Source organism: Engystomops pustulosus, chromosome 7, assembly GCF_040894005.1.
Source record: "Engystomops pustulosus chromosome 7, aEngPut4.maternal, whole genome shotgun sequence".
In the NCBI taxonomy this organism is placed as follows: domain Eukaryota; kingdom Metazoa; phylum Chordata; class Amphibia; order Anura; family Leptodactylidae; genus Engystomops; species Engystomops pustulosus.
The window spans coordinates 61,830,813-61,857,044 of NC_092417.1; the positions used below are offsets into that span (position 1 = coordinate 61,830,813).

The window sequence follows — 26,232 nt, forward strand, 5'->3', positions numbered from 1 at the left end:
GCGATAGTCGCACTGCCGGGATCCCATGGTGATTGCAAAGGCTCAGCTTCTGAGCCTGAGTGATCACCATGATGTAACTGTATGTCAAGGTGTGGGAACAACCCGCATCCTATGACATAGAGTTACGTTAGGGTGCGGGAAGGGGTTTAAGCTGCACCAAAAATAAAATGGTTTACACTTCCAGAGCAGTGCAGAGGGTGCCAGGTAATTGAAGACTGAACATTCCACACGCAAACTGCACTTAGCGCAGATTGCATGATGGTACTTTAAAAAAAATCTGGGCCAATGTGTCTGTTACAGATATGGCAATAGGTTTTATATATAATACTGTCACTGTTAAGTGAGTAATAAAACATCAAGGTTTTTTAATAAAATAATAATTTGCCTCACAAGGTTCAAGAATAAAACTTTAATTGTGAAGAATAAATATTCATAAACTCTTTTTTTTATATACAAATTATCTCCAATACTCAAAAACTGCATATACAGATGTATACAAAATAAACAACTGGTCTCTTCAAGATAGTAAAGTGGTTCTCTGATTTAGATGGCCCATTCTATAGCGACTATTAGATTATGTGGACATAATAGATCCCTTTCTCCACTGAGAACTCCACCAAATACACTGAACCTTTATTAATGTTCATGACATACATAATAGGAGGTAGCTTCTTGTGATGTAGGGGTAACAGTCACACATTAGCTAAGGGCTTCTCTAGCACACCCACTGCAATGTGGTCCAGAAATGTCACATTACGTCACTTTTCTTTACAATATTTACCTGTTAATGTTCAGATCATATTGATTGGCCAAAGTAAAAGATTGTACAAAGATAAAAAGAAAAAGCTATCCACCACCGTAGTGTTGTTAATGGTAAATCTAGTCTACTGTAGAAATCTAGTCTACACTAACAGCTTGGCAATATGAAGGACACATGGGAGCTACATGAATTATCTCTCATGGCAGGGCTTACTAGTGGTATTTGTCAGCATTATAATGTTCAACTATGTCCAGCATGCGTTTACCAGAAATATCTCCAACCGATAAATAGAATATTTAAGGAGCCAACTGTGACGCCAAAGTGTGCAGAATCTGTAACATCAGCAGGCAAATGTGCTTCGAGATACCATACAGAACCCTCTACCTCTCCATTCCCAACCACATCCAGGCTAAAAGTGGCCCAATAGAGTACAACAGCTTCTTTTTACAATAAATAATGTATTAACTCTAATACTATAATCACTTACATATATCAACATTACATTCAGAGATACAAAGTTTTATTTGATTACAACTCCTTTTCTGAATTATTTTCTTTTGTGACGTAATAAAAGAAAAAATCTTTCTGCAGGAACCACTAGGGGGAGCTAACTTCTAACAGCTAGTGGAAGATGTATAAATGTGTATGTATGGAGTTCCCCCTAGTAGGAGCTGCAAGTGATATAATGTGACCTATAAGCTAGGAGAGACAAGGCTGATGTGAGAAATATGTCACAACTTTAACCCAATCATTCATCCAGGTGAAAACAAGACCCTTAAAGGAATAGGACTCTCTATCCAACAGAGAGTATATACATTCTGAGAGGCTCCCCAATCCTACAGAAAAGCATTACATTTTATCTACAATTATCTGCTTATTTGAATCCATTACAATAGATGGACCCTGTAATGCCACTGTATGTTCTACGAGGCCATATGGGGTCAGAAAAAAAATGCATTCATTCGTCATGTGCTAAGCAGGTAAGATATCACCTTCCTTAATGTTGTCGGTGTTCCTTTAAAATGATGTTCCTTTAAAATGATATAAATTTTGATTCTAGAGCATTCTTAAGAATTATTAAATTCAGAAACAATCTTCTAGATGTCCAAGTTTGACCCGCCATCATCACCCACAAGCTCTAACTACTGGTTATTTGTTAAGTATAAAGTTTGTGCACGGTGGTCAGTAAGGATGTGATCCATGGCACATACTGTCTATGAGACCATGATCCAATGTTTCTGTAGGTTGGTAGTCATTGTTGCCCTTAGGGGTTCCTCATCCGTTCAGGTGGAGAAAGGTTTGATTGCCTTTAGTATGGCTTCATAGGTTAGAAAGACCACCATATTGACGGGAAAGGCTCTGAGGCAGTTTAGTGACAATCCTTTAAAGAGAACCGTGACTCCTTCTTGCCGCACACTGTCAGTGATACAGTGAATAAACCCTCTGTACCTCCGCTGTGTGACACCATCTGCCTGCAGACGAGAGTTAATCACATCCATAGGTGTGGCAATGCTCCATGCCACCACTCCAGCGAGCCCACCAGCCATGAGGACACCCATTAATTCTGGAAGGAAATACAGAGAAAGGATATTATAATGTTACATCTACAAAACAGAAGCCCTCATTTTCTAACTTGATAGATAACATCCCTTTGTCTGCAGCCACCACTAGGTGGAGCTTTATAAGTCTACATGAAGTAAGTACCTAAATTAGCAGCTACAAATAGTCACTTCACCCTGCCAAGCAATCAGGGGGTGTTATTTAGTGCCCCTCCATGGACTCCATATCTCATGTTTTTTTATCTGTATTTGCTACCACTATAATTTTCTTTTCCCCTTTAAATCCTAATGTTACCAGGTGATCTTAACGTATAGCCAAAGTAACAGAGCAGAAGGACTACCTCTAGAGGTATTACAATACCTATTAGTATGTGCAGTTGTCACATATACAAAACATACATGTTTGCAATCAGCTACAATACATACAGGAGTGACATATCTATTTGTATCTGAGGATACAGGATGTCCCCTCTTCCACCAGAACTGCTACTGCTTCAAGGAACATGTAGTACAATGGTGAACAGTCTGTAGTTTTCCATTCCTTACTGTTCAGCAATTCATGAGGATACAGTTACAGCCAATGATCCCTGCAATCCTGCACAGAACATCTGAGCCGTGTTTACCCTCGAATACCACAGACAGTAATAAGTCCCCTCACTTCATAAGAGCTGGATATCAGTGTAGTCATGAAGAAAACCAGTCCAGACAATGGCGTTCTGTATTGCAACCTGGCCAGACACATAATATAATGATCTGACCTGCTAGCTTCTTTTGGAATGGATTATAGGGAGGGCAAAAGGGGAATTCTGGTTATAACCTGGTATATACACAGCTCTCCGCAACAATTTCTGCTATGGAGATGATCTGATGCACGTCTTACAATATGGTCCCTGTCAAATTTCCTCAAATCCGTATCCATGCCTATTTCTCCTGCTTCCAACACGTCAAAAACTGACTGTTCACTTGACTTATATCTGTTACCTCCTTTAACAGATTTCATTGTCCCTGGATAAGCAATATTATAATCACTTCATCTGTCAATGGTTTTAATGCTCTGGCTTTGTGTTGTATGGTAGTCTGTGAAGGACTATTGTCATTTTGTTCCTAAGTTAATTTTTCTTACATGCATCATATCCCTAAAAAACGGATTGTGTGGTATATTTCAATTACATACCTGAATTACTCTGCTCCACTGGCACAAACCATTCCCGAAAGACGGCATATGACAGAAAGTAGGTAGCAAACGAATGGCAGTCTCTGAACATTAGAGAAAAGCAGCCTTTGTATAAGCCAAAAAATCCATCTTCCTTTACTATAGTCAGGAGGCAGTTGACAGGGCCGGTGTATTTTGGTTGGGTCAGAAGGGTGCACATATTGGAACGGTATGGAGACACCTGTGTCTGGAGCCGGACCTTTGCCATATCTGCAGGTGATGACACAAATACCTACAAAGAGGCAGCAATAGTTTGTATTTAAGAAAGCGCAAGAGATATAAACTTTCTAACCACACAGCCCCTTTAGCAGATTTTTCTTGGTCGTCCATAACTTTGTTATTTTTATGAATGAATAATATTTTATTATTCCCGTACTTTTAAAGCACTGTTTCTGTAAATAAATATCATTGTTTGTATCATGAAAAGTTACAAAATTTTCTAATAAATTTTCTAGAAAATTCTTTATGGTTTTCTAGATCTCTGCTTGCTGTTGTTCTATAGATAGCTTCATTGCTGACTTCCCGAGGATAGAAACTGTCCCTGGTCATGTGATGTCATACAGATGCACTTCTCTTTAGTATCACAGGTGAGTAATCAGAGTTGTGTGTTATAATGAGCAGTGCACCTGTGTGACCTCACATGACCAGGAAGCAAGCAACAAAGCAAGAAGAGATCTTGAAAACCTGGAGGAATTAATACAGAAAGAATATTGAAGCGTTGTATATCTTTTCACTACAAACAAAATATTTATTTGCTGAAATGGGAAGACCTGTTTAAATCTGTCTCGACTCCACAGAACTTAACAAAACAATATTATCCCCCTTACGGTCACCTGACAACTATAAATGTCAGCAAATGACTACAGCTGCAGGGATTAAGATTTCTACAGTGAATAAAGCAATGATGGACAGGATTATGTCACACAAAGAGAAGGAGACAGGGTTAATACAAGAATGTTTATCACTATGAGATGGGATCTAACCATAAATACCTCTAAGGCTGAATTTACACTACCATATGGGGGGGAGGGGTGTATATACTTACATATATACGTCCCCCTTATACGACAATGGCCGCACGGAGCAATATGGTGCTGCACATGTGCAGGACTGTACCGCTTCGTTCACGGGAAAAAGATAGGACATGTCCCATCTTTCCAGGTGTTACGACCCGTACCCAATGCATTGCTATGGAGAGGGAAGGGGTCACGCCTCCTCCTCTCCATGGCGCCGGACGTCAGGGTAAATGCAGCCTTAGGGTGATGTGACACGTCACGTTTCCAGACCTATTTAAAGTGTTTTCAGTCAGTTTTGAAAATGCATGCTTTAAAACTGTCCAAAACCATGACGTGTGGCATCACTCTTACGCTAAATTCACACTAACGTCTGCTCGCTAGACCGTAGCACAGTGGGCACACGTCGGCACCGGGAAAAGGAGGAAGGGATGAGCGATGTCCTGTCTTTCTCATGGGGGGGGGGGTATATCCGACGTATATATCCCCCAATGGCCCTCTGAATGAGGCATGAGTATGCAAGAATGACAGAAAACAAAGCAAAACAATTCAAGAATTTGTATTGGCTTTACTTAAAGGGATTGTACCAACCATTTAAGTTATCCCATATCCACAGAATAGTGGATAACATACTGAGTGGTGAGGAACCAACTGCTTGAATACCACCAAACATGAGAACAGGACTCCTGCTATCTCTGGCAACCCCATAGATAGTGAATGGGATTGCCAGAGATTGCTGAGCGCTATGCAACTGCCATGCAACTGAATGGAGCAGCAGGACCTTGCTCAACCTTCATCAATTAGTGTCCCAGCAATTAGACATTCACTGATCAGCTTTGGTAGTAGGTGCCATCCCTTTAAGGGTTTGGCATGGGAGTTTTGGCACTGCTCAACCCAATGTACTACCATATAGCACAAACTGCGGCTAGCTCATGCTTGTTCCATTTTTTAGTTTATAGCTGCACATGCTGTTTCTATACATAAACCATTTTGATTTGTTAACCATTATATTTTATCGTACCCGTAAACCTCCTGCTGCATAGCCAGATAGGAAAATATCCAGTTTGGAAGGTTTGACATTTGGTGTCCCGTATTTCAGCTTGCATAGGTGGTACAGACAGTTTCTATACATTCCAAACACAATAGATGAGCTGACGGAGACAGTAGAAATAGGAATTGACATTCCTTTAAAAAATCCAGATGCCTATGGAAGATAAAATTAAATTGAGTGAAAATACAATTCATATGTGAGGAAATTGAACATACTCGTATTTTTCGGACTATAAGGCGCACCGGATTATAAGGAGCACCATCAGTAAATGCCTGCCAAAATGTCTAGGTTTAAATATAAGGCGCACCGGATTATAAGGATGAATGACCAGCAGGTGGCAGACCTGTGCACAGTTCAAGGCAGCTGTTGTCTGTAAGTACGGTTCATATATAAGGCGCACTGGACTATAAGGCGCACCTTTGATTTCTGAAAAAGTCAAAGGATTTTTTTGTCCGCCTTATAGGTTGAAAAATACGGTAACTGGGGGTACTTACTTTCTCCACTTTGTAAGTAGAACTGATGCAGTGCCATATTCCAGTGTAATTTCTCTGAGTCTGAATTCGTACCTACAGTGGGAAAATTTAAAAGTATTAGCTCAGTTATAGAGGCTTCACATGCCAGCGCACCATTGTACTGGGTAATCGGTCTAGTTTATTAGCTTATAATTTACAGATGGGGACCAGTACAACCATCTTTTATACAAGGGTCCATTTACAATAAGCTGGCTGTCATGCACCAGGGCCACAGTGATCTGTTTTAATATGTCAAGGTCCTTGTTCAGTTCTCTCTTAAGGAATATTTTTGAATGTTATCAAAATTGGCTAATTTCTTTCCAATAACATTTTTATAGGGTTTTGAAAATTATTCTTTTGTGAGAGTCCTCCATCAATAAATAAATTATACATTTACTCCAGTGACCAACTACAACCTGTGAGGGACCCTACCAGCCATGGTTCTCCTGCAGCACCCCCACAAGCAAAATGAAGCATTACACCATTATTAAAGAACTGCTGTGCATCATCCTTCAGAGCTAGAGATGATCTATTTAGATTTTTTTCTCTTTTAAAACTAAAGCACTTTTGATTTCTGTAAAATCCTCTCTCAAATTAATTTATTTCCCTGCTCTTCCCTTAATTGATTCCCCTTGTTAGGAAATCAGTTATAGAAGGGTAAGCACTAATGGACACATATTGGACATTTTATTCTACAAACCTTCACAGTATCCAAGGGGTACCCGACCACAACTCCAAAAGCCCCTGCATTACAAACACAAAGGAATATGATGAGTATCAGTATATGGGATTATTATGCCAGTAAATATCATATTGTTAATATTTATAATTAGCTAGTAAGTCTTGTATTTATATCCAGTATTGACTAAATGATTGTATTCAAAGAGTAGCCAAAGAGAGGGTACTTATATACTAAGTACTTTATATATAGAATAGCTCATATGTCTGTTGGTGGACTAGTACTCTTTACACATTCATAAATCATGTTTAAAAGGGTTGTCCATGTTTAGCAAATAAGTGATATTTTTTTGTGAAATTAAAAGTTGTACAATTTTCCAGTATACTTCCTGTACCAATCACTCATGGATTTCTAGATCTCTGCTTGCTTTTATTCAAAAGGAAGTTTCATTGTTTACTTCCTGTAGATAAAAACTGGACCATAATCATGTGATGTCACACGTGCACAGCTCATTATATATATCAGAGAGAGTAATCTGAGCTGTGTGTCCTGGGGAGATGTGCACCTGTGTGACATCACATGTCCATAGACTGATTTCTACCCACACACCCAAGCAAACAGTGGCTGAATGGCGGCAAGCAGAGATACATAAGAGAGTGAGGAATTGATATAGATAGTACATTGGAAAATTGTATCACTTTTCAATACAAAAACAATCATTTTTTTCTGAAAGTAGACAACCCCTATAAATGGATAACTATTGGCTGAATTTATAATGGAATCAAGAGTAACTGTAATATTTTTATATATGTACCGGTAAGTAGTTAATTGCAAGGACATGCAGAAAGTTTGGTATGGACCATTCTTCTATTAAACTTGGTAATGTTAGAAAGCGTGTCAAGCTTTAAATAAAAAGTACTTATCTCCATGTAGTCTTTAATACAGCACTATAATAATCTAGGGATCTGTCCTATTGACAGCAAGGGGTCTTAAATTAATTTTTCACTTGTAGTGAATTGGTCTTGTTTTGTGCATTACTCTGGATAATCTGGTTCATAAGTAAACTGTGTAAACTGATGGACTTAGGTCTGTTGTCTCAACCCACTAGTTACGTAACTGTGTAACAAATTATTTAATAATAAATTTAACTGATTGATCACTTGTACAGGGTTATATGTCAATATTTATTATGCAATCCAGTTTCCTATGACCATAAATGGACTCTACCTTCCTGTGAACGCATGGAGATTAATATAATCAGCTTTCCTATGCTAGACTTCAGCGATTCCTAACATCCAAATGCCTGTTTGGCTGTGCATAAGAAGGTCACATAATAACTCATCCCCCACAGACTGGAATGCAAAACTATTATTTCACTATCTGAATATGAAATGCCAACTGGACAGCTTCTCCAAGCAATACAATGCTATTATGAGAACAAGCAAATCATGGGTGCCGCCTGTGGCCTTCAGGCAATGTTAGTAGTTTTGGTACAGCTGGAGGAACATTAGTGGGAGCTTCTCCTCCACAAGCTGAATTAATATTAGTAACTATAATAATTAGAATAATAATTGGGTTGTTATATTATTTTGTGTTACCAGTTGCTGTGTCGCTAGTATTAGAATCAAGAGTTAACTAAAGGGGTATCCTCATCTGGACATTCACATTTAATTCACCTGTCACATACATCCATTTCTTGAACTGTACCCATGTGAAGATAATGTCACATAAATATAGTCATATGGCCCCTTAGAAACATGATTTCTTTGGATACGACCTCCTCCGCACTGGACGTCTATTACCACAGGACAGCTGCGGGAAAGGCATCAACTCTCAGGCATTTGATATGCAAAAACTATTAGTTTATTTGTCTGGTCACTCCAGCAATGGTGTTCATATCCAAGGACAACAGTCCTACATTTCTATAGGACCATATGACTACATTCATGGGAAATTATCTTCACACTGGAACTTTTTTTTTTTTTATAAAACATGCTATTCAAAGAAGATACATATGGGAGATGAATTAAATTAAATGTGGGAACACCACTCATTGTGAAAAATTGTAAACATTGTAAAATGTTTATGCAAAATTAATTAAATTAAAATAAATTATATTATTTGTAATGAATAGTTCTACAATTTTCCAATATATCTGCTGTATCAATTTCTCATGGTTTTCTAGATCTCTGCTTGATCTCATTCTATAGGAAGCTTTGTGCGGATATAAAACAGTCCATGATCATGTGATGTCATACTGATGCACAGCTCATTAGTATCACAGGAAGCATGCAGAGCTGTGCGATATAACGAGCCGCGCACCGTCACATGACCTGGGACCGGTTTTTATTCACAAGAAGTGAACAATGAAAATTTCTATAGAATGACAGCAAGCAGAGATCTAGAAAATGTAAGGAACTGGTTAGAAAGCTGTATAACTTTTCATTTACACAAACAATATCAGTTATTTTCTGAAAGTGATCAACCCAATAAAAGAAAAATAATAACAATATAAATAGTAATATTCATATGAATAATTTAAAGTTCTAAGACCTCATGGCAAAATTCAATCTACTATGCACTGTATATAATACTGGAATCTAATGCAGGGGGACAGCTGAGCACTCCAAAGCACTACAGCTATATCTGTATCCCATACAGTCACATCCAGAATAATAATCATACTATGATATACAGTAGTAATATGGGTAGTAATAGAAGTGCAAATAGTAATATAAGAAGTAATAACAGAAATAATAGTAATAAGAGCAGTTACAATAATAGTTGTAAAAGCCATAATGACAATAGCGATGATAATAATAATTCTAAAAACAAGACAAAATAATACATTCATTTGTACTAATATAAATAATTCACTCAGTTGTAATCCTTCTAATAGATATGTCAGCAGTAGTAAAAATGTGTTCAATGTAATCACTATGTAATCATAGTCATAATATTACTCGTAGCAATAGGTATATTTAGACTAATATTGCTTATGCTAGTAATAGTTATATGGGTGTTAGTGATAATGATGAGAATGTGTTTTTAGGATCAGTAAGTTTCCCATGTATGTCACTTATCTTATGTTGATGCCTTGTAGCTCTACTTATGGTTCTAGGACAGTGATGAGCAATTTAAGCAGTAACTCATTGCTCCCTGCTTTCACAGCTTTCAATCGTATTGGCGCCCTGAGGACACCAATACAGTAAAATGAAAGTGAAGAAAATTGGTGAATCATTGTGGATTCCCTCCAGGTTCCCCTGAACAGAAGGAATTGTGGGGTCCAGAGCAAAAGCTCTAATGGCAATCCATTTCTGTCCACAACTTCTCCCACCTCAGGCTGTCCAGGATGTGTGTTTGAAAATATAATTGAGGACAGCATGTCTCAGGCTTCAGGGACTGGAGGAGGCCTTGAGTCCGGTCTGCTGAATTTTGTGCTAGGGAGACAGCCTGGGAGCCCACAGGGGGGCTCTGAGTGCCACCTATGGCACCCGTTCCATAGGTTACATAGGAGGTCATAGATATGCCATTGGGAAACCAGATGAATAAAATGTATTCACATAATTATATGGGATTAGGATAACCAATAATCCAAAAGATGTGGCTATTATACACTAATATCTATGCATATGTTAATTTATCCACAAGTATTGTACCTCCCAGAGCCCCAGCGATGAAGTCAGCCATATTCCTGTGTATTTCAGCCTGTTACCCGTCCTGTAGTACTCGTCACACTGAGCTGGTGTAATAGCTGTAGTGCCAGGCAATCTATTCCTGCATTTATATACACGGCTCTCCTGGAAGAAAGAAAGAGTGAGGTGAAAAGTCAGGCAGTGAGGGGTAAATACACAGAACCTGCCAGAACTAGCAGTCCCTGCCACCCATGTCGCACGTCAGGTGACAATCTGTGCTGCTCAGTGTGATAAAGGTGACACAATGCATTATGTATTCAGCTACAAAGTCTCAGAGCTGCAAAGCACAGACACAAGAGGAGGTTGATATCAATGTCTATGAGAGTACTGACGGCATCACAATCTCCTGGAGTCCTCCTTCCATAATCTGACCTTGTCTGAGTCATTGTCTCTCTTTATGTCCCCGATCCATAATTAGAATGGAAACAGCTGGGACAGAGTCTTACCACGTGATATTACACGTGCTGAAAAAAATGAGTAGTAATTGTATTCTGTATTTATGGCCCGTTTTAGATAAACCCCTCCCCCAGCCGGTCGCAGCCAGATAACTCTCCTTCCCACCCCCCAGTCCGGTGTCTTCCCTATATTCAGCAACAGCCTGTATTGACTCAACCTAGATCTAGAACTCTTATTAGTAGACATTCAGTACTTGCCCAATATTTTTTTGTTTTTTAAGAGTTTCTGGTGCCCGCACTGGCTAGCAGATACGGTAGTCCCTGTCTTATGGATGATAATGCTCCTGACGGAAGGCCTGGTTGGTCTGGCCATCGACCCCATATTTTCTCGAATTTTTTTAATGCTTTCCGTTTTAAATAAACACCATACTCCAGAGGTCATTCTATTCTTAAATTCCCTTAAGGTGGGAGGTCGGTATACCTAACAGGCACAGCTTAGGATCTGCAGCTATCTGAATTTGAAACACCTGTTGTATCAGGTTTAGAACCCTTTTCCAGTAGTCCTCCAGTTCCCCACATTCCCATAGCATATGCATTAAATGGGCATCTGGATGTCGACATCTTGGACAGATCTCATCCCATATTTATGTAGCATAACGGGAGTTCTGTATACTCTATAAATCATAAACAATTGCGACATGCGTTGTCCCTCACTGGGAGACAGTAGAGGCACCACTCCTAATGCATTTTCCCATTCGTCCTCATTTATTGGTCCCACATCCGATTCCCATTTAGCACAAGACCGGCAAGGGAACTGGTCTAAATATTTATCCAATAACCAGGAATATATGAATGAGATCATACCAGCTGTGTCTTCCCTCTCTAGAATATATGTTAGTAGTACATTAGATTGAATAGGTATTGCTACGTTTCCAAATTGTGTATGTATTGCATGGCGTAGTTGCAAATATTGGTAGAAATACCTATTTGTGATACCAAAATCCTCAGTTATTTGTTCAAAGGACTTAAGTTTTCCCTCCTGCAGTACTTGTGATAATAGTACTATACCCTGCCTTTTCCATGGGGAGAAGGCCTCTAATCGAAAGGTCTCCGGCAAGTTAGGGTTGCGCCATAAAGAGCTATGTTTTGTCAGTCCCTGAAGCCGAGTGAGATCCTTAAAGACCTTCCATACTTTATTCATCAATTGTAATGTGGGAAGGGTCGTATTATGTAATTTTTGAAAACCTGATTCCTGTGCCATCGCCGGAGTGGAATAGTATTTTGCTCTTTGGAGGTATTCATATCGTATGCGAGCAGTTTTCTGTTTCCACACCAAGGCTCTAAACAGTGATAATATATTTTGAAAGTATCTCTGCGGTATCCATACTGGGGTATTGTGTATAGTATAAAGGACTTGAGGCATGAAAATCATTTTTACTAAGTTTCCCCTACCTATAGGGGATATGGGCAGTTTACATCATGTAATAGTCTTGCTTCTAATCCGGGCAAGAATGTATGAGAATATTGTGACCGCCTACAGTAACCACAACCACTGCTGAAGTATGATGTAAGTCCCATTCCTCCAGCATCCCTGGTGTACAGTTCTACGCTAGGCCATGCCCGGGTAATACCAGCAAAGGTCCTGGCATGAATGGTCACAGGCGATAGCAAGTGCACAGGCCAACTCCATCGCCACTTGGCGTGGAGTGGCGCAAATGGGAAAGAATTACAATGCCCGATGCCTGCCACAAAACTAGCAAACAAGCCATTACAAATGTCCCCCTATGTGTCTATGCTCCCTGAATTGGTACCAGTTGAATGCCACAATATTACTATTATTATTATTTGGTTCTCTCTTTGCAGCTCTGGATAAAAACACCTGAACTTGTAATGTTGGACTTGAAAATATTAAAATGTTTAGAAATGAAGATTCAGTTTAATGAATCAATTGATTAGCAAATCACATATAAATAGTACTGAAACTAAGCCATCAGAACTTGTAGCTGACCTATTCTCATCTTCTCCAGCAGCAGCACTCTTCCTTTTTGTATACCTCACTCAGTTTTACCTGGATTTTTTAAGAGCTCAGTACAAATAAATCTAAAATAATCCTAAAACCAGATAAATCATCTCGGGACAATAGTTACCCTTTGTCCTAGTTGGATATTAATGAACACATTATAAGGTCGTAGAGCTCTCTTCCCAGGGGACAAAAGGACCCAAACGCCGTCCAAGTGGAATTTGTACTTACCCTAGCCATGCTGACTGCTATTTTGTTTTCATGATGAAAACCCTTCTTTATGCATTATTTTCTTAAAACATATGAAAAAAAGCGTAGAAATAATCCATTATCCGTTAGCTGTTCAGGCGGCAGCTGTGTCTATCCTCCATGCTTTACATTGCAGCTCTGTTTTTTTCGGTTGCTGTATGTACAGATACTCAACAAAAAGTCAGTGCAGTACAATCACCGTCCAAAGAAATTGTGTTTCCACAGACAAGTATATAACATCTATAAGGCCAAATTCATACCACCATTGACATCTCCGTTCTTTACCTCCATTAAAAAATAGTAAAGAACAGAGGTTTAACACATCAGTTAAAAATCACATTGACATCAATGTACATTTTTTGTCAATCATTATGTTCAGTTAGGCAGGTATCCATTATCCATGGAGGAAAAGAACTGCAATTTTCAGTCCCAAAATCGTATGCATAGAGATACCTGCCTAAACAGAACATAACACATAATACTTACATTGATGTCCGTGGGATTTTTAATTGACAAGTTAAAACTTTGTTGTTTACTTTTTTTAATGGAGGCATGAAATGGAAATTTGAACATAGAGTGAACTCAGCCTAATATGTCACTAAAATTGCCCTTCCCCCATGTTCTTTTCTTTCCCCACCATGGTCAAGAATATACGGTAACTATTATAATATTGCCCCCTACATACAAAATGTATATGTAAAAAATATAAAATACTTCTCCCTATGTACAAGAATAAAACTATTATAAAATTGTCCCTTGTGTGCAAAAATGTGGCTCTGGACAGGGAGGAGAATGATCATGTCTCTTTGCCTCATATTTGCAGTTGATTTCCAAATATTACAGCCTACACTTATTTAAGGCTTTGTTAATAGGAAGGGTTTTAGTAAAATTTCTCAGTACTTTTATATTTAGTAATCAATGTCTATTCTGGACAATAGCCCATTGACTTCTAACAGCTTACCCCCACATCTGCCAACCACAGGTTATGGGTTAAAATCACAAAACATTATACGTCAGCAAAAAGTAGTCATGTTCTGTGATGTTCCGATGTTAGAATGCCCTCATTACAGACAATTACAGACAATATTACAGAGTGTTCTTATGCTATCCGTGCCGTATGTTCTAAAGGGATGTTCCCATTTCAGCAAATAAATATTATTATTTGTATAATGAAAAGTTTTACAATTTCTAATATACATTTTTTTATCAATTTATCATGGCTTTCTAAATCTATGCTTGCTGTTATTCCATAGAAAGCTTCCAGTGTATAGAAATCTGTCCCTGGTCATGTGATGTCACACAGGTGCATTGCTCAGTATATTACAATACAGAGAGTAATTGGAGCTGTCTGTTATAATGAGCTGTGTACTTGTGTGACATCACACATTTGAAAATTGCATAACTTTTTATCATTAAACCAAAGTGGGGGACAGCAATCAGGGCTTCTACACCAGAAAACTGTCAGATAAGCCCTTAAATAATTGTGATGCCTTGCACGCCACCAGGTATTGCAATTATTATCCCCTTTACAACATTTCCAGATCAAGGAGCAAGGCCGGTGGTGGAGTCGGGTGCACGCTACTACCTAGACCATGTGAAAACTACAATAGGTAGTAGCAGGGAGGAGCTTCCACTAAACTTTGGTGCTCGTAATTCTCCCCCAATAAAAATTTTATTTGCCAAAATGTGAATATCTCTTTAAATCCGATTTGCTGCTGACAAAGGGGCTTATTAACTAAGGGTCTCGGATTGCACTTTCGTCGGACTGTTCGCTGGTTTCGGGATTTGCGTAGCTTTGACAGGTATTTAACAGGTGTTTGCTCTGGGATTGTGGCGCACGCAATCGGAATGTGGCACAGCGGCACTGGTTTTCATGCAACAGAAATCAGGGCTTGGGCCATCGGACCATCCAACTGATTCGGACTGAGCGCAGTATTTAACTTTCAAATTGTGACGCAAGACAATGCACTTACATGCACCAGTAAAAAGATGGTGAACTCTGTCGGACCTGAGTGGGGAAGCAACACGTGCAGAATATTGGGCGCACGATAATAGTGAATCGCGGCACATCGGACAATGCACTTTCAGTGAACTTCAAGGAATGGGTAAGTAAATGTGCCCCATAGTTTATGTTATTTGCAACCATTTTATAAAAATAGAATAAGACTGCATAAATTTCTTCATTTTAACAAAGAACCTAAAATGCAAACATTGTAGTCAAACATTGCAAGTGATAATCATAGGGCAGAGGAAAATGAGGTACAAATTAACAAAAATTAAGAAATTATTACAAATAAAACCTAAAAACTGCTAAACTCATGATAAATGTCACTCTATGTCACACTAAGAGTGGAAAGGGAAATGCTCAAAAATGACTGCTTTCATAATTTGCCATGTCATGACATCTATTATGATGTGCATATGCACTGTTTTTTGTATTAACTTTTTGAAAACCAAATAAAAATGACTGCTTTCAAATTTCTTGCCATAATTGTGGGTAGGAATGAATTTGCCCCTGGATTGTTTAGCAAAACAAATCCAGTATATGTTAACCCCTTAAGCACCTGGCCCTTTTTAGTTTTTTCACTTCCATTTTTAACTCCCCACCTTCAAAAATCTATAATTTTTAAATTTTTCCACATAAAGAGCTCTGCACTTCATAGTGACAGTATTTAATATTCTATGCTGTGTACTGGGAAGCAGGAAAAAAATTCCAAATGCAGTGACGCATTTGCGTTGTTTTCTTGTTGGCTTGGATTTTTACGTCTTTCAATGTGCGCCCCAAATGACATGTCTACTTTATTCTCTGGATCGGTACGATCGCGGGGATACCAAATTTGTATAGGTTTTATAGGGCCTTTCAGCGACGATACGCGTGGGGAGCCTTCCACCCTGCTAAAGGTGTAGTGTTGGTGGTTTTTGGTACCTCTTCACTTGTTTGTTCTGCTGCTATTGCCTAGGTGCTGGGCCCAGCACATGGTAACTCTCTGCTTGCCTATACTTTCTTGCTTATTACATGAATGGATCTAGCACATGCACTTCATCCATATTTATACTGACACAGTTGCAGTGTAGCTAGCAGGACTGGTGCACAGATATGCACACATGTTTATTTGGAAATATTGTGATGGTGGTTACCATACAGGGTTAAATATGTTTTTATCTGATGATAGAAAATTTATGCCTCTATTCCAACAACCTTCAGTAGGGGTGGTGGAGGGAGAAAACAAATACCTCAGTTTTTCTCTTTCCTATAGGGCAAAACTGGCTACTGCAGGGTGCTCCTTCCATTCTGTGCCTTGCTGTGCACCATACAACAAGGAACATCCACATGTGGGATAAAGTTCATGAACGTATGTATTACTGACAAAATCGAACCATTCTAAATTTCACCTCCCTTTTGAAACTATGAATATCTCAAAGGGTTAACAATATTTCATAATTTCTGTTTCTGAGTTTGAGGCGTGTAGATTTCAAGATGGAGTGAAATATAGGGTTTTTTTTTTTAAATGATAGATTTCAAATCTCCTTAAAAATAATAATGATCCCCAAAAAATGTCAATTCTGAAATCCTCTTGAAAATATGGAAAACTGATGTTTGATTTGTAAGCCGTGTGACATCAAAAAACAATAACCAGACTTTAAAACTTAAGAAAATATAAGTAATGTGGGGAATGTTGTTCAGTAACTAATTTGGGTGGTTAAACTATCTGCCTGAAAACAAGATCATTTAGAATTTTGAAAATGTCAAACTTAAAAAAAAAATTGCAAGTTTAATTTTTTTTTTCAATATATAAATGTAAGATTTATTAGTCAAACTGTACCACTAATGTGAAGTACAACATGTGATGAAAAAAACAATCTCAAAATCACTGTGGTAAGTTAAAGTGTTCAAAAGTTATAACCATGTAAAGCAACACATGTCAGATTACAAAAAATGGAACTGAGCCTTAAGCTTATAAACTGACTTCGTCCTAAAGGGGTTAAACTAAATCAATCTAAAGCCGTCCATATACATGATGCTATAAAGTCACAATCAGTGGCGTAACTACAGCAATAGCAGCCATATCAGCTGCTATGGAGCCTACAGTGGAAGGGGGCTTTGGCATCAGACCTGACACCGTAAAGAATGGAGGGTGTGCACCATTATATACATATTGGGGCACATTTACTTAACGTCCCGCAGCGATCCCCGCTGTGCGCTGTCCGCCGAGGATTCGGATCTTCCGCAATTCACATAGATTGTGCGCCCGATTTCCTGCATCTGTTGCTTCCCCGCTGAGGTCCGCCGGAGTTCACCATCTTCCTCCCAGTGCATGTAAGTGCTTGGCTTGCGACACAATTTTGAAGTCCAATCCCGCAGCTTGTCCGAATCCATCGGATCGTCCCGCCCCCCCCCCCCAATTTGTGTTGCATCAAAGCTATCGCGATTGCGTCAAAATCCGATCGCGTGCGCCAAAAACCCCTTTTAAATCCCTCTCCCAGCGCCGCAAAATGGAAATCGTCGGGATGTCCGACGAAAGTGCAGTCCGCGGGGACCTTAGTAAATGAGCCCCAATATATTACTCTATACACTATTTGCACTTTACTTTTTATTATAAAGTATTTATCTAGATTAATTTATATTTGTATGTATTTATGAATTATGATGATCTATTTAAAATTATGTATTCACCTTTTACACATTTTTGCCGGCTTGCACATTTTTAATTGTCCTTCATAATTTATGCATGAAATCTGGTCAATTTTTTCTTTGTAGTATGAACTGAACAAAGGGTTCTCTGTTGCACTAACCCATTATATTTCTTTGATCTTGTATTATCACTAGCCTGTGCCTGGGACGAGTGTGCTTCGTGCGTGCGCTGTCTAAAACTGAGTCTCTTGGTTGCACTGCCAACAGCATAACTCCTGGTGACGTCACCTCGGCCAGGACATCACAGCGGTAGCGCGCCATTACATCTCGGCACAGGTGAAGTGAATTCATCAATTCATCTAGTATATATACTTCCGTTTTGCTTACAACACACACCTCCTGACGAAGCCGCAGGGTGAAACATACGTCGAGGTGATTCTGTCCGCGGCGTGGCCCTATTCACAGGATGATGCAAGGTATACATTAGTGGTGTAACTAGGTGAGGCAGGGCCCCATAGCAGATTTTTGCATGGGGCCCCCCTTAAAAATATTCACACATACACACACGTTTATACAATCACACACATTTATACACTTAAATACACAACATAACATTCTACACTCACTTTTATATACTCATCCACACATACATACGTATACACTCATATGCACACATTTATGTACTCATATATACATCTATACACTTATACATACAGTATATACAAACTCACTGTATATACATACAGTATATATGCATCAAAGTTGCATGCATACTGTTTATATACATACATATAGCATACATACATCATATTCTTTTACATACAGTATACACCCAATGTGTATACACAAACATGCAGTATAAAGACACCATATACACACATACTGAATACAATACATACAATACAATATATACACACAAAATGCATATACATACAGCAAACATACAGCATATATAGCATATAATCACACATACAGTATATACAGCATATACACACTGTATATACAGTGCTTACAAACATACATACAGTACATACCGCATATACACACATACAGTATATACAGCATATACACACATACAGCAAATACACACATACAGCAAATACACACATACAGCATATACTGTAAGCAAATGCACACATATAGCATACATTCATTAACTATACATACATACAAAAGGACTTACATTTCTTGCAGTGGTGTGGGTCGCTTAGGAGGCATCCTCCGAGCCTAGGAAGTGTGCCGGCCGGGCGGCCGTAGCAGCAACATGGCGGGTGACCGTGGGAGCAGTGTGGAGGGTGGGCGGCCGCGGGACCATGGTGTCGGCCAGGTGGCCGCAGGACCAGGGACCGTGGAAGCAGCGTTGAGGGCAGTCGGGACTAGTGTGCCAGCCAGACGGCCAGGCGACCACGGGGGCAGCATGGAGCAGTGCTAAGAATGGGCGGGCAGCTGCGGGACCAGTGTGCCGGCCAAGGTAACCAAGGTAACGGCCGGGCTGCCGCAGGAGCAGCATGCCTGCCGGGCACCCGCAGGACCAGCGCTGAGGGGGGTTATTCATTATTGGCTTTTCAACAAAAAACTGACGATTATTTTTTCTCCCTTGCTGCGTGGTTTAGGGCTTATTTATCAAGTGTCAAGTGCCACAATATTGATGCTTTTCCGACACTCACAACTCTTTCTTTTCTTTTGGGTGCTGCTTGGGAATCTGACATTTTTCCTGCGCTTCTAGTTTATGACACTTTTTTGGCCCAATTTTTGGCACGCACTTATAGCTTCTAAAATTGGTCTTATGAAGTTCTATTTCACCATCATGTATGTAGAGAGAATTATTCTTAACCTTTTGGTCCTGTGCCAATTCATTGACCCCTTGCGCCACAATCTAACATCCAAGTGTAAATCATAGCACAATTTGTGCGCCAAAACAGACCCTGTGCCAAAATTGATAAATGCCCCACTACTGAGTATGTAAACATGAACAAGACCAGAAGCCAAGTATCTTATCTCCTGGCACCAGCTCTGCTGCCAGTTTACTTTCCCAAAGCATTTGTCTGTGATGAGAGTGGCGTGGTATGAGATAACTGCACTTATATCTCTTACTGCCCCCTGCTGGAAATCATGACAAATATTCCAATTACACTTTTTCACCTCTGCAAATGTATGTTGCGAACTTATTTTATATTTATCCTAAAGTAAAAGTAAGTGAAGTCATCGATATCTCCTACAAAGTGACAAGACTCCAATCATTGAGTACTTCATCATTGACTTTCCAGACAGAAAACTGACATTTTTTTTTTTCCCTTGCTGCACCTGTTGCGCCTTATTTATGAAATTTTTTTCTTGTTTTTAAGGCGCACAATTTGGACACTGCTTTCCGTGCGCTTCTAGTTTACTAGATGTTTTTTGGTACAATTTTTATTGTACACTTAGAGCTGCAAAAAGCTGGTCTATGGAGTTCTATTTCACCATCATAAATGTGGAGACAGTACTAAGCCTTTTAGTACTTGCACCAATTCACTAACCCCTTGTGCCACAATCCAACATCCCAGTGTAAATTATAGCAGGATTTGTGCACCAAAAATCCAGACCCTGCATCAAAATAGATAAATGCCACACAGGAGTAGGCCCATTTATTATGGCCTTTCAAACGGAAAACTGGCTATTGTTCTTTTTTTCCTATTTGCACCTCTTGCACCTGAATTAATGTGTCAGCACCACAATATTGGAATTTTTGCATTGCTGCACCTGTTGCGCCTTATTTATGAAGTGTTGGCTTCGCAATATTGGTGCTTTTCCAACACTCACGACTTCTTTTTTTGAGTGCAACATTTTTCCGGTGCATCTCATTTTCAGGTTCTAATTTTCTAATTGTGGCGCAGGGTCCATATTTTTGGTGCACAAATTGTGCTATAATTTACACTGAGATGTTAGATGTGGCGCAACGGGTTAATGAATTGACGCAGGACCGTCTTGACATTCATGAAGGTGATACAGAACTCTGTAAACCAGCTTTTTGCAGTTCTTAGTGTGCACCAAAAAAAAAAATGTATGTCGGAAAAGGACAAATATTGTGGCACCAAAACTTCATACATAAGGCACAACAGGCACAACAAGGCAAAAGAAACTGTCAGAAAGTCAATAATACTGTAAATGCCCACCTATATGTCTCAAAGAAATGGTGGGTTGTCAGAACCTGTCAGAGTGCAGCTAAAATCTTTTTAATAACTTATAGTGGTGCTCTTATAGTGGTGTGTCCCATACACATTCCCAAACACACAGAGGCCATGAATGCAGGTCATTTGTCTTGTCTTCTGCTATTTTGTCTTCTGTATTTCTGTGCCCATGACATCATTACTCTTGTAAAATTACTTATCTGGGGTCAAAGGTTATGCCCCACTCCTAACAGATGAAAATGCATGAGTGTTTGTAAATCTGAGTTTAACCAAAGGCCATCCACACGCTCCACTCAACAGGGTGAAACTGATCATGTTACTGTAGGATGTTCTGCGTCAATGCTCCCCCCACATCCGTGTATGGTAACCAGTAATGGAGATAAATAGAAAGTCCCTTCTCCTTTTGGATATTACACACAGGTTTGCCCCACATTATATACTTTTTGCCTCTTGAAGCCGAAATAGGTAGTGCTGGAATTTGTTTTGGTGATCACCAATCCTTAGAATAGATCATTCAGATTATGGTGATGGAACTCTGCCACATGGGGGGACATTTATTATTGGCTTTCCGACAAATTTTTGGTGTTTTTTTTTTCCACTTGCTGTGCCTGTGCACCATATTTAAAGTGTCAGCAATATTGGTCCTTTTCTGACATGTTTTTGGCTCTATTAGGCAGCCATACATCAATTGTGGCGCAGGGTGGAGCATAAAGCACACTATGATTTTCAGTTGGATGTCAGTTTGAGGCGCAAGGAAACAATGAATTGGTGCACAGCCCAAAATGGTCTAACCTAACTCCCCATTAATGAATGTGAAATAGAACTCCCTAGTTCCAAGTTTGTGCCCAAATTTGCACCAAAAATACGTTGTAAACTATAAGCACTGGAAAAGTGTCAGATACCCCAAGCCGTGCCAAAACTATGCACCCAAAAAAGAAAGTAATAGGGCACATTTACTAAGGGTCCAAACGCCACATTTTCGTCGGGTTTTGCAATTTTTTTCCGTTGTGCCCTGAATTGCCCCAGGATTTTGGCGCACGCTATCGGATTGTGTCGCATCCGCGCCAGTTTGCATTCAATACAAATCAGGGGCCGTGGACGTCGGACAAACCGCGGCATTTAAAAAGCAAATTGTGTCGCAAGATCAGCACTCACATGCACCGGGAAGAAGAAGGTGAACTCCGGCAGACCTCAGCTGGGGAAGCGACAGATGCAGGAAATTGGACGCGCGATCTTAGTGAATCGCAGCAGACCCGAATCCTCGTCAGACAACGCACAACGGGGATCGCGATGGGACGGGTAAGTAAATGTGCCTCAATGAGTGTTGGAAAAGCACTAATATTGTGGCACTGACACTTCATAAATAAGATTCAACAGGCGCAGCAAGGGAATAAAAATCTGGAAGCCCCCCTTAGAGTTTTAACCTATGGATCATTTTCAAAATGCTTATTTTCATACCACAGCATCCCATTCTTTTCTAGTCACATAATTCATATGAATGCAACACCCTTGCCAATGCGCATGGCAGAGGAGTAGTTGCAAATAAGCCCCTTGTACCATTTAGTACTTACAGAGGTAATTGTGCAGCGGTAGATACTGCCTGGATAGGCAAAGGTTAATATTATTTAAAGTTTATCATCCAATGATGTTCCACTATTGTGACTGGAGTGTGATTGGAGAGTGAGACCACCTGACCAGGGATTAACTAAACCCTAAATCAGAGGAGGAGTTAGATCAGTGAACAGAGTGAGTGAGAAGAGGAGAGAGTTCCAGAACTCCTGAGAGAAGGAAGCAGAGTTCTGTGTAGAGAGCACACCTGCTACTAGCCTAAAGTGAGAGACCTGGTATCAGTCCACCTTCAGGGCTGATACTGAACAATACCCAGGATTAAAGCTGCAGCTTCCAGCATTGGACACAGCTACATCCCAGCCTGCTCCTGCATCCAGGCTGGTGACCCAACTCCTGAGGTTCAATCTCCAAGAGCACTCCAGTACTGTACTTGTACAGAATCGTTTGGCCTATTGCTGCTGTTGGTTCGAATAAAGAACTGTAAGTTACTTTTATGCACAACATTGCCTCCGTCTGGTCCCTGCTATGGCTCTATCACCGTCAAGGGCGGCCCATCTATCTACCAGGGACACATACTACAGACTCTAATGGCTGCACCAGGGAGAACCAGTACAACAGCCTCTCCCTCATCTAATTTCTTGCACACACAGCCCGCTGGAGACCTGCCAGGCTGTAGGACAGCCCTCCGGTCCCCATACCAAGCACCGTGACACTAGCGTGCCAAGGCTGCAACTGCCAGTCACTCCGGTATTCTGGGCCCCGGCTGCCTCCAGGCCCCAAGAAAAGGCTAGGCCCCGGTGGGGGATGTTGCATGAAGTTAATTCCTAATGTGCAAATCTGTATCCTTTAAATAAGAAAACCTGTCTATTTTGGGTTGGTTTCCATTAGCCACATGTAGTTTAGCCCCATTGAATCAGTGTACAGTTCCTCAGCACTACATACATTATCGATTCTGAGAATAGTGAATAAAAACAGCAAATCCCTGGTGGATCTTGCAGGGGAGTGACTGCTAAAACTCCTTTCAGCTGATGGCTGTAGGGCAATGTCTGTAATATGCTGGGAGTCACAGAGATGTGCCACTATGAGAACCTAAAGATGGGTCTGCTGCAGACATGATATGCTCTCATCCGCCTGTCATCGGAATGCACATTAGGATATAACATGATGGGAAGGTTATTATGGGTTGAGCTTCTGTGTGCCAGGGGTGTGAGGGAGGTGTGTTGTGTTGACATTGGCAGGCTGGCATTCCATTGTGACGCAGTAATCGGCCAATATTAAACTGGCAGCAGTATTAACACAGTGAAGCTGCTAAATCATTAATATGATCCAGTATTATTTGTGGGCATCTGTTTTTAGAACAGCTGGGACACGGCTGCACTTTTTAATGGATAAGTTCCCAAAGTCATTATTTAAACAGACCATGCAGCCTATCGGTTGACAGGTTGAGAATGTGCTAATTCCAGCTGATTTTCACTGATCATTCTTAGCCTAGTACATGAGGATACGGAGAAAACAGATACGAGACTGACGCAAATACGCCGTGAAAGAACGGACGTGAATGGGCGATTGCTACAAAGCTCTGCTATATATATATGTATATTATTTTTCATTTTATATAAAAGGGTCATCTGGAGTCGGACATCTTTTCATGGGTCCTAGTTAGTGTACAGATGACAAACAACTTAAAGTTACCTGTGTCCTTACCTCCAGCACCCAGCACCCATCATTGCACACCCACTACAGGCTGTATTAGGCCATTAGACAATGACAATGCAGTGTCACCGCTGAACATAGGTACATCATAGGTCAGTGGTAAAAGGAGGTGCCGCACTGGACCGGAGATAAGTTAAAGTTGCTTGCTAATGTTTTATCACCTAGGCCCTGATCCTTGACAACCCTTTAATATTATTTCATCATAGATGTAAGATCCATATACTACGTTATATCATGGACTGCGATTAAAGAAAGTGTATTGTGAATGACAGTAGTTCATGCTACAAATGCTAATATTTACATTTATCAGGACCAGCTCCAGGTTTCAGTAGGCCTCAGGGCCTCTGGGTGCCCCTTTGCAGCAAACTTATGTGGCGGCATCAAAAATTCAGAAACTAACTAAAATGTTCTTTAGTTTATCATTCCCAAACATCCTTGTCAAAGTTATTTTATATACACCCTCAGTTTAACTATATACAGCCCCCATTGCTTCATTATATACAGCCCCTTCACCCCTCACCAGGTGCTGCCAGCCTGCTGGGGACTAAGATCCGACTGTGTGGGCCCCCCAGGAGCTCTGGGCCCTGGAACTGGCCCAGGTATACCTGGTGCTGGCGCCGGCCTTGACATTTATAGTCTTTCTAGTGTTTATCAGAAAAACAAACAGAAATGACATAAAGGGTGTGAAAGAGAAGTAGCAGAGCTGAGCTTGTCATTTAGTTTTACATAGGATCCCCCAACTACATTATCTGTACTCAGACAGCACTTCCAATGCTTTACTCAGCCCAGCTACATCCTAGACAACCTTCACAATTCCTCTTACCTAGTAATCCGCTTCTGTCAATGGACACTGTAAGCTTCTGCCATTGACTTTCTTGCACCTCCTCCCTCTGAACTGTAGACTCTTGTGACATGATTTCCCAGCCCTCAGGAGCTTCACCTTCACGTCTATAGGTGCTTACGTTACCCACCCCCCTCACTCCCCTTGCTGTGAACCTATATAGCGCTGACTGCTCTCAGTCCTCCCCTGACTCATCTAATCTATTTCCACTGACTATCCTATCACGTCATATCCCTGTAATCTCAACCCAAATAATCGCTAGCAGTGAAAATCCCATTATCCCAGCTTTATGCCACATTTATTAATAGACAGATCTAGAAAAGGAATTACATTCTTCTCATTCGAAAACTCCAGACAACCCCTCTGAGGGTGCTGTCACACGGTGCGTTTTTGGTCAGTTCTTGGTGCATTTTCAAACTAACATGTTTACCATGCGTTTGGCTGGTGTGAAAATGCTAATACAGGATTCAACCAGCACGGAAAACACGCACGGTAAACATGCAAAAATGGATGCCTTTTCAGTTTATGTAAAAACGCACCAAGAATGGTCCAAGACAGCACTGTGTCTAACGGTCCAAGAAAGCACCCTCAGGGTAAAATGGCTGATCGCAGGGAATAATAGCACAAAGCGTACTAGGAATGTTATGGTATCTGTGAATGACAGTTTTGCCATTTACCTCCTCAGTTTGCCTGTGAATAGTGCAGAGTGCACCAGATTCAGGATTTCTGGCACCCGTTCTGCATGAATCTGAATCCGACAGAGTACACCACTTTTTCTGGTGCACCTTTAACATGGGGCGTGCAACACATTTCTGTCGAAAGTTGCATGTTAAATCTGGAGAAGGGTCCGACTGAGCACCGGAACGTCCCCTTCAGTGCAAAAATTAGTGTTTCATGAAGAATAGTGCAGCCACGACACAAGTTTGCACTGAAAAGAACGTGCAAAGCTGGCCATAAAACATGTGTGACACCGATACGCACCACACACGGGGAAAAGATCGAGCATGCGGCCGCGTGCCGCTGTTTTCTATGGAGGGGGTCACCTCCTCTCCAGCGCACAGTATGCCCGTGTGAATGTACTCTAAGGCTACATTCACACGGCCATATGGGGGGCATATATTCGTCCCCCATAGACGGCAATAGGCGCACGATGCCACACACGT

The 26,232-nt window shown here is 40.4% G+C and overlaps 1 protein-coding gene across 4 annotated transcripts; it reads right to left on the reverse strand.

Annotated features, from left to right (window-relative positions):
* Positions 1–394: 394 nt before the first annotated feature.
* Positions 395–25,197, reverse strand: SLC25A47 (solute carrier family 25 member 47). Of its 4 annotated transcripts, none has more exons than XM_072116155.1 (7): positions 25,052–25,197; positions 10,447–10,587; positions 6,809–6,852; positions 6,091–6,162; positions 5,567–5,749; positions 3,494–3,764; positions 395–2,324 (listed from the first exon to the last, which is right to left on the reverse strand). In XM_072116155.1, exons 2-7 carry the CDS (start codon positions 10,475–10,477, stop codon positions 2,044–2,046), a joined length of 882 nt encoding a protein of 293 aa, XP_071972256.1. In that variant the 5' UTR covers positions 10,478–10,587; positions 25,052–25,197; the 3' UTR covers positions 395–2,043. The 4 variants fall into 4 exon arrangements, with proteins under 4 accessions (XP_071972256.1, XP_071972258.1, XP_071972257.1 ...); XM_072116157.1 differs by lacking the exon at positions 25,052–25,197 and adding an exon at positions 13,129–13,195; XM_072116156.1 differs by lacking the exon at positions 25,052–25,197 and adding an exon at positions 10,815–10,955.
* Positions 25,198–26,232: the final 1,035 nt, after the last annotated feature.